This window comes from Phoca vitulina, unplaced genomic scaffold (assembly GCF_004348235.1).
Source record: "Phoca vitulina isolate PV1807 unplaced genomic scaffold, GSC_HSeal_1.0 scaffold60, whole genome shotgun sequence".
NCBI classification, from domain to species: Eukaryota; Metazoa; Chordata; class Mammalia; order Carnivora; family Phocidae; genus Phoca; species Phoca vitulina.
The window spans coordinates 135,609-144,164 of record NW_022589763.1 but is presented as its reverse complement, the minus strand read 5'-3'; the positions used below and the strand labels follow the sequence as shown (position 1 = coordinate 144,164).

Sequence of the window (8,556 nt, the reverse complement as noted above, 5' to 3'; positions counted from 1 at the left end):
AGGCCCGTACCTGCCCTGCATCCGGCCCTCAGCGCCGGACGCCAGGGAACGCCCAACAGCGGGGCCCTGGGAAAGGAAGAGCTAGCGCCGCTCCGCGTAGGACCACGTCGGACTAGGGAGCCAGCGCGATGCTGCACGGCCGGCGGCAAAGCTGGCTCCGGAACCTTCCAGCCAAGCACAGCAGTCGCCAGAGGGAAGTCGCAGGTGAGTAGGCACCTGGTGGGTAGGTGGGTGGGTGCGTGGGCACCCCGGGGGGCCCCAGTCAACGGCCACGTGGCCCTCTCCCCACATACGGGGCTGGGATGCGCAGGCGCAGATGGCAGAGGTCACCGTCATCTGCCGGGAGCCCCCAGGGGCCTGGGTCAGCCACACCTGGACGCCGCTGGCTCCCCCAGCCCAGGAACGCAAGGCAGCAACCGAGGAGGAACACGGAACTCCTGACGTGAGTCCCAGCGGGGTGTGTGTCCTCTTCAGTCTGACGCCCCCTGGGGATGGAGAGACGGACAGCCCTCAGGACCCACACACACATGGACAGACACACGGACAGCCCTCAGGACCCACAGACAGACACGTGGATGGAGAGACAGACAGCTCTCAGGACCCACACACACATGGACAGACACACGGAAAGCCCTCAGGACCCACAGACACAGACACATGGACGGAGACACGGACAGCCCTCAGGACCCACAGACACGTGGATGGAGAGACGGACAGCCCTCAGGACCCACAGACAGACACATGGACAGACAGACAGCCCTCAGGACCCACACACAGACACATGGACAGACACACGGACAGCCCTCAGGACCCACAGACACAGACACGTGGACGGAGACACGGACAGCCCTCAGGACCCACAGACAGACACATGGACAGACAGACAGCCCTCAGGACCCACAGACAGACACGTGGACGGACACACAGACAGCCCTCAGGACCCACAGACACAGACACGTGGACGGAGACACAGTGGTGCACACCGTGTCCCGGGCTGGTTTCCAGTCAGCGTGGGGTGGGCATTTTGGGTGGGGTGGACAGCGGACTGGGACCCCCGCCCGCCAGGCCCTGGGAGCAGCAGAGCAGGGCGGGGGATGCGGAACGGGCACGGGGCACAGCCTTCCCGCACTCCCGCTGCCCAGGGCCCCCGGGCTGGCACACTGACTCCGCCCAGGTGTCCGCACGGTGGAGGGTGGGTGTGCACGCGGGGCTGCCTTGCCAGGAGCCTCTGCACCGCTCTGAGGGCCATGCCAGACCCATCCTAGAGGTGTGACTTGGGGGCCGCCAGGCAGGAGCCAACAGAGATGCTGAGGCCCCCAGGGCACCCCAAAACCTAGTGTCCTAAGCCAAGCAGGCCAGAGCGTGGGGACCACACCCTGCCAGCCTCAGGCCCCTAGCACACCGCGTGAGCCTGGAGCGCACGCACCTGGGACGGCTCAGGGGCCTGCCCCACCCCCAGTCTCGCAGCCAGGTGATCGTCCACACGGCAGACACCTGGTGAGCTGTCGGACCGGAGCCCAAATCTCCAGCCCCACCCCCCCGCCATGAACATGCGGACGGACCTGCTCCCACCCCCACTGGGCACAGAGGCCACAGCGTCACCCAGGAGACCCCATCAGATGGGACGTCCCGCCTCTGCACCACCCTGGGATGAGGGGGCCGTGGCAGGAAAGGCAGGCCCAGGCCAGCGCCCCCACGTGGCCACCGCCCGGGGGGCCCAGCCTGCACCGACCTCGTGGATGGAGATGCCTTCCACGTCCACGTCTTCGTTGGAAGAGTTCTCAGAGTCCTCCGACGACAGGAAGTCAACATCAAAGACGTCCCTGCCAGAAACAAAGGGTGGCCGGTTGCCAGGGACACGGAGACAGGGCCCCAGGCCACGGCAGGAGGCCCCGGGACCACGAGCCCTGCAGGGAACAGGTGTGGACAGCCCTGGGAAAACACAGGACATGGACAGACGTGGACGAGGCACGGCCCCCAGGTCGTGGGCAACCAGTGGCACTGAAACACTGTCCCATCCCGTTCTGCAGGGTGGGCAATCCTGCACGGTGTGGGCAGTGGGGTCAGTCGGGAAGAGCCCCTGGCTGCACTCCGGGGAGCGTTCTTACAGGACAGCGGTCTCTGCACACAGGCAGACGTAGTCCCATCCCTGCCTCAGACCCACGCGGGACCCCAACCCATCAGACCAGCCCCGTCCCTGCCTCACCCACGCGGGACCCCAACCCATCACACCAGCCCCGTCCCTGCCTCAGACCCACGCGGGACCCCAACCCATCAGACCAGCCCCGTCCCTGTCTCAGACCCACGCGGGACCCCAACCCATCAGACCAGCCCCGTCCCTGCCTCAGACCCACACCGGGACCCCCCCATCAGACCAGCCCCGTCCCTGCCTCAGACCCACGCGGGACCCCAACCTATCAGACCAGCCCCGTCCCTGCCTCAGACCCACACCGGGACCCCAACCCATCAGACCAGCCCCGTCCCTGCCTCAGACCCACGCGGGACCCCAACCCATCAGACCAGCCCCGTCCCTGCCTCAGACCCACATGGGACCCCAACCCATCAGACCAGCCCCGTCCCTGCCTCAGACCCACACGGGTTTCCCCCCACCATCAGACCAGCCCCGTCCCTGCCTCAGACCCACGCGGGACCCCAACCAACCCATCAGACCAACAACCCTTCACGGCCGCCCCAAGGCTCTGTTCTGGAGAAACCCACGAGGACGACCACGAAACCAGGCAGGCAGAGGCCCGACAGGCTGCCCCACTGAGGGCAGACCCCCCCCCCCCCCCGACCTGGAGGACGACGGCCTCACCTCTTGGACTTCTGGCCCTTGGAGGAGTTCCTCGTCTCTCTGTCCCCGGTGCTGGAGCTGGCCAGGGTGTCTGGTGTCCAGGTGGAGCACGTCCCCACGGGCAGCTCTGCGGTGCCAGGAGCGGTCAGCCACGGGGCCCCAGGGCCACCCCTCCCGACCCCGGACACCCTCCCCACCTTGGGGCCGCTTGCTGTCTTTGCATATGGCGTCAAACGGGTTGGCGGCGGGCTCCTCCTCCCCCTGGGCCACGTAGTCTGTCCTCATCAGGGACTTGCGGTAGACGAGCATGGGGTTCATGTCCCCCTCCCCAAAGACAGGCACGCCCTCAGGGATGGAGTCCTGGAAGTGGGTGAGTCTGCGGGCAAGGGTGGATGTGGCAGGGGGATGTCAGAGGAGACCCGGCAAGATCCCCAGGAACCCATGGGGCCCCCGGTGTCCATCCCCTGCTGGGGGCTAAGGACCATGGAGCCATGCTGGAGGGGTGCCACCCAGTGGCCGCAGGTCGGTCCTGCGGCCCAGAGCCCAGCGCCCCCCCCAGGACCCCAAGCAGGCCTGGGTCAGCCCAGGGAAGGCAACCCTCAGCAGGGTCGTCCCCACCCGAGAACCTTCCCGTTTCTGCATCCTCCTCCCCACAGGGCTCCCACCCCCGTGTCCGCAGGAGCCCGTCCCTGCCCCCACCGCCCAGGGGTCCTGCCTTCCCGGGTCCCCAGCGCACTCACGCAGCTTGTCGCTCTGCTGGTGGGATCTTGCAGGAGAACTCGGCCAGCACGAGCAGGAAGCTGAGGTTGGGGAAGCGCTGCCGAGCCTCCTCTTCAGGCACTGGGGACTCGGAGAAGGCAAAGGCCAGCCCACGCCTGGGGACAGGTGTCCAGTGGACAGGTGGGGCGTGGAGCAGATGCACAGACGGGGAGGGGGTGGGGCGTCAGGTGGGGCTCACATGGGGAGGACGGTGTCAGCTGAGGCCCGGGGAGGGGCGAGGTGCCAGGTGGGGCTCACCTGGGGGAGCGGGGCATCAGGTGGGGCTCACGCAGAGGACAGGGTGCCAGGTGGAGCTCACGTGCAGGGCGGGGGTCAGAGCAGGGAGCACGGTGCCAGGCAGGGCTCAGACCAGGGAGGGGGGTCAGAGCGGGGAGCACGCCGCCAGGCGGGGCTCACATGCCGGGCGGGGGTCAGAGCGGGGAGCACGGCGCCAGGCAGGGCTCAGACCAGGGAGGGGGGTCAGAGCGGGGAGCATGGCGCCAGGCGGGGCTCACGTGCGGGGCGGGGGGCAGACCGGGGAGCACGGCACCAGGCGGGGCTCAGACCAGGGACGGGGGGTCAGACTGGGGAGCAGGGTACCAGGCGGGGCTCAGACCAGGGGTGGGGGTCAGACCGGGGAGCACGGCGCCAGGCGGGACTCACGTGCGGGGAGCACGGTACCAGGCGGGGCTCCGACCAGGGGTGGGGCACAGGAGGCGGCGTTGTCGGAGAGCACCCCCTCCCAGCACGCACCTGTGGATCAGGTGGGCAGCGTCCGGGGCGCGGTCAAAGCCGAGGGTGAGCGCAAAGCGTCGGGCCAGCAGCCGGATGGAGTAGAAGGGGCCGCAGATGAACTCAATGGGGTCATAGCCAAGGCCATACGTGTCCACGTGCTTCTGGAACAGCTGCGGGAGCACAATGGGCCGTGGGGTCAGGGTCGCCAAGGGCGCGTCCCAGGGGACTGAGGTTCAAGGACATCCAGAGAAGCCTCCCCTCCACCCCCAACCAGCGCCCCCCAGTGGTGAAACAGCATGAACGACCCGCTCCCGGAAAACAGGGCCCCCGCAGAGGACAGGTGCAGGGGCTCCTCCGCAGGGCCACCCCGAGGCCGGGATGCCGGGGGGGGCGGGGACCACGCGGCACAGACCACGACCCGCAGCGGGGGCCGGGCAGCCTGCAAACGTCCCACGGGCACCCACACCGCCGCGTCACGTCTGCTCAGCGACCTCTCCTCTGCGTCGGACTCAACAGGAAACCAGCGAGGGAGAAGGAGCTCCCGATTTACGGAGAAATCACACACAGAAGGGGACACGGGGGGCCCGACACAGCGAGGACGTGCCCCCAACGTTCCACGCTCGCTCTGGGGAATCTGCGTCATCTCAACGTCGTACACGCAGGCCCGTCCCATGAGGAGGAGGAAGGAGGCCGTTTCCAAAGGAACAAGAAATGGCAGGAAAGAGTCCGACGTAAAGGCAGTCCTCAGCGTGAGGGTCGGGACTCTGCACGGCCTCCAGAAACGGGAACGAGAAGCTGTGTTCCAGGAAAACCACGGGACAGAGACGGTCCACCAAGTGTCTGCGGAAAGGCCTGCCCGCCGCGCCCACAGGCAGCACGAGCACAAGGACCGGGACCCCACGCTGGGAGAGGGGATGCCAGATCCCGGCCCTTCCCGATACACCCGCGGAGGCTCGACTCCCCAGAGAGAAACGAGACCACGGCACCCACGGCACCCACGGAGGCTGGCGGGCAGTCAGCCGTGTGGGGAACCGTGACCCCAGCATTGAGGACCAAAGGCAGTCCTTGCAAAGAGCTCAGAGCCAGGTGGGCGGCCCCAGACTCGGTGCACAAAGCCAGAACGGGGACAGAAGGGACAGACACCGTTGAGTCCGAGACCCCGCTGTCGCGTAACCCCACACAGCCTCGGCGAGAACCTCCCCATACGTGGACGTGGCCCCTCCTGACACTAGACGCAGACACACCCGTCTGAAAGCAGAACAGAACACAGAACACGCCACATGTCTGAGTCGTGGTTCCACGGATCTGGGTAAACCAGCTGCCGCGGGGATGGAAGAACCAGAGTCACACACCACACACGCGTGCACACCGTGTCATGACAGACTGACACGGAGAAGACAGATGCCCCCCCTCAGGGTCAGTGGATGGGGAAGGGGGGCACCCACCCTGAAGGTCAGTGGATGGGGGATGGGGGGATGGGGGGACACCCACCCTGAAGGTCAGTGGATGGGGGGACACCCACCCTGAGGGTCAGTGGACGGGGAAGACAGGGACGCCCACCCTGAAGGTCAGTGGATGGGGGGACGCCCATCCTAAAGGTCAATGGATGGGGAATGGAGCGTGGTGGGGACACCCACCCTAAGTCAGTGGATGGGGGGGACGCCCACCCTGAGAGTCAGTGGATGGGAAAGACGGAGATGCCCCCCGAGGGTCAGTGGACGGGGAAGAGGGGGACGCCCACCCTGAAGGTCAGTGGATGGGGGATGCCCACCCTGAAGGTCTTGGATGGGGAAGGGGGGTGGGCAACCACTCTGATGGTCAGTGGACTGGGGGGGACGCCTACCCTGTGGGTCAGTGGATGGGGGATGGGGGAATGCCCACCCTGAGGGTCAGTGGATGGGGGAGGGGGGACGCCCACCCTGTGGGTCAGTGGATGGGGGAGGGGGGACACCCCCTGAGGGTCAGTGGATGGGGGAGGGGGGGATGCCCACCCTGAGGATCAGTGGATGGGGGAGGGGGAATGCCCACCCTGAGGGTCAGTGGAGGGATGGGGGGACGCCCACCCTGAAGGTCAGTGGATGGGGGAGAAGAGACACCCACCCTACAGGTCAGTCAATGGGGGAGGGGGGACACCCCCTGAGGGTCAGTGGATGGGGGATGGGGGGACGCCCACCCTGAGGATCAGTGGAGGGATGGGGGGATGCCCACCCTGAAGATCAGTGGATGGGGGAGGGGGGACGCCCACCCTGAGGGTCAGTGGAGGGATGGGGCGATGCCCACCCTGAAGGTCAGTGGATGGGGGAGGGGGGACGCCCACCCTGAGGGTCAGTGGAGGGATGGGGGGACGCCCACCCTGAAGGTCAGTGGATGGGGGGACACCCACCCTGAGGGTCGGGGACACCCCGAGTCACTGTCAGGAGACCCAGCTCACCAGGAAAGCCGGCTGCGGTGGACTGAACATCTGTGTCCCCCAGAGTCCACACGTACAAGCCTGGCCCCCAAGAGGTCTGCTGGGAGGCGGGGCCTTGGGAGGTGGTTGGGAGCAGATGAGGTCAGGATGGCGGGGCCCCCACGATGGGGTAGCGTTCTCGTAGGTGTCCAGAGAGCTTCTTGAGTTCCACCCATGGCCATGTGAGGACACGGCGGAAGGGGCCCATCCGTGAACCTCTAGAGGTCTCCCCAGAACCTGACCCCACTGGCACCCTGACCTTGGACTGCAGCCTCCAGCACACGGGAGGAATAAGGGTCTGACCTGCCAGCCACCCTGTCCATCCGTCCGTCCGTGGCACACTCTGACCGCCAGGCCACCGACGTGCACCCATCTCGAGCGGCTGCTCACGCAGCACGAACAGGGGTGCGGGACTCCCGAGGAGCGGGCAGTGAGGCACAGCGGCACCCGTGCCCAGTGTGTCCCCAAGGAGGCGCACCCTTCCGGGCCTGGGCGACGCATGGCGGCCTGGTGCCACGGGCAGCGGTCGCAGGGCACCATCGGACTTTCGGGAACAGTCCGCTCACCTGCTGCAGACACAGAAGCAGGGACAGCGCATTGCGGAGCCTGTCGTTCTGCCTCGTCCTCGTCATGGTCTCCTTGATGATGTCGCCAAAGTGATGGTAGTGCTGCGAGTCCAAGGAAACGACCGTCACCACGGTGGCCACGGAGGCACAGACTCCTTACTACGCACGTTCCCAAATGACAAACTAAGGACAGCCGTGCAGCCCAGACCCACTGTCTGGATCCCAGGAAGTCCGTGAACGTGGATCCCGCTGTGCACTCAGCACCAACCAGGCCGCGTCGGGGCCAGGCCCTGGGCCAGCAGGACAGGGCGCATCCCACACGACCTGGGGAAGCTGTGGCCATCGGGCATCGCAGTCCAGGGGCACAGCTGCGCCTCCAGCACTGGCTGGGCCTCTCCCTCAGGGGCGCTCCTTCTGTGGGGAAGGCAGGGCCACCGGGGGAACTGTGGGCCGGGAGCGGCGGCAAGGCCTTTCAGAGTCACACCGACCTGCCTGTGCCAGAGCTGAGCCAGCCCGCGGGCACACAGCCGCAAGAGCCGACCAAACGTCTGACAACACACAGCCGCCGTCACGGCCCCCAGGGCCTATGCAGGGTAGGCTCAGCGCACAACTGCGTAAGAGGTAAGTCTCAGGAGAGGAGAGTGCCACCCCAACACACAAGACGCAGGGGAAAACCCAGGCAAGAATGTCCCTACACCCCATGCCATAAAGCTCAGGACCACGTGAGGTTAAAACAGGGAAAAGAAAAATACCGTCATAAAAATAAAACGCAGTTAAAAAGTAATCGGGGGAATGTATTTCCCACAAATAACAAAGGACTAATGTCTTCGTTGTATTACAAGACACCAAAAGAAGGTCTTGAGATGATTTCTGAGAAAGGAAATGACAGTGACTGACAGATGTATCTATTCACCCACCCATCCATCCATTTATCTAACCATCCATTTATCCATTCATCTACCCAACCACCCGTTTAACCACCCATCTACCCATCCATCCATTTATCCATCCATCCACCCATCTATCCACCCATCCACTTATCCATCCACCCATTTATCAATCCAACCACCTATCCACCCATCTATTCATCTGTTTACTTACCCACCCATCCATCTACCCATCCACTCATCCACTTATCATCCGCCCATTCATCTATCCATCCACCTACCCACCCATCCATTTATCCATCCATCCACCCATCTATCCATCCATCGATCCATCCACCCATATATCGATCCACCCACCTATCCACC

The 8,556-nt window shown here is 65.4% G+C and overlaps 1 protein-coding gene across 6 annotated transcripts in view; it reads right to left on the bottom strand.

Moving 5' to 3' along the window:
* Positions 1 to 405: 405 nt before the first annotated feature.
* LOC116623721 (cohesin subunit SA-2-like) overlaps positions 406 to 8,556 on the bottom strand; it is a 62,983-nt gene continuing 54,832 nt past the window's right edge. For all 6 annotated transcript variants that reach the window (XM_032391104.1, XM_032391105.1, XM_032391103.1 and 3 more), the window contains 7 exons: positions 7,304 to 7,405; positions 4,307 to 4,458; positions 3,535 to 3,669; positions 2,992 to 3,170; positions 2,816 to 2,921; positions 1,733 to 1,823; positions 406 to 485 (listed from right to left, as the gene is read on the bottom strand). In XM_032391104.1, the coding sequence (XP_032246995.1) occupies positions 471 to 485; positions 1,733 to 1,823; positions 2,816 to 2,921; positions 2,992 to 3,170; positions 3,535 to 3,669; positions 4,307 to 4,458; positions 7,304 to 7,405 (780 nt within the window). In that variant the 3' untranslated portion in view covers positions 406 to 470. The remainder of the gene's footprint in view (positions 486 to 1,732; positions 1,824 to 2,815; positions 2,922 to 2,991; positions 3,171 to 3,534; positions 3,670 to 4,306; positions 4,459 to 7,303; positions 7,406 to 8,556) is intronic.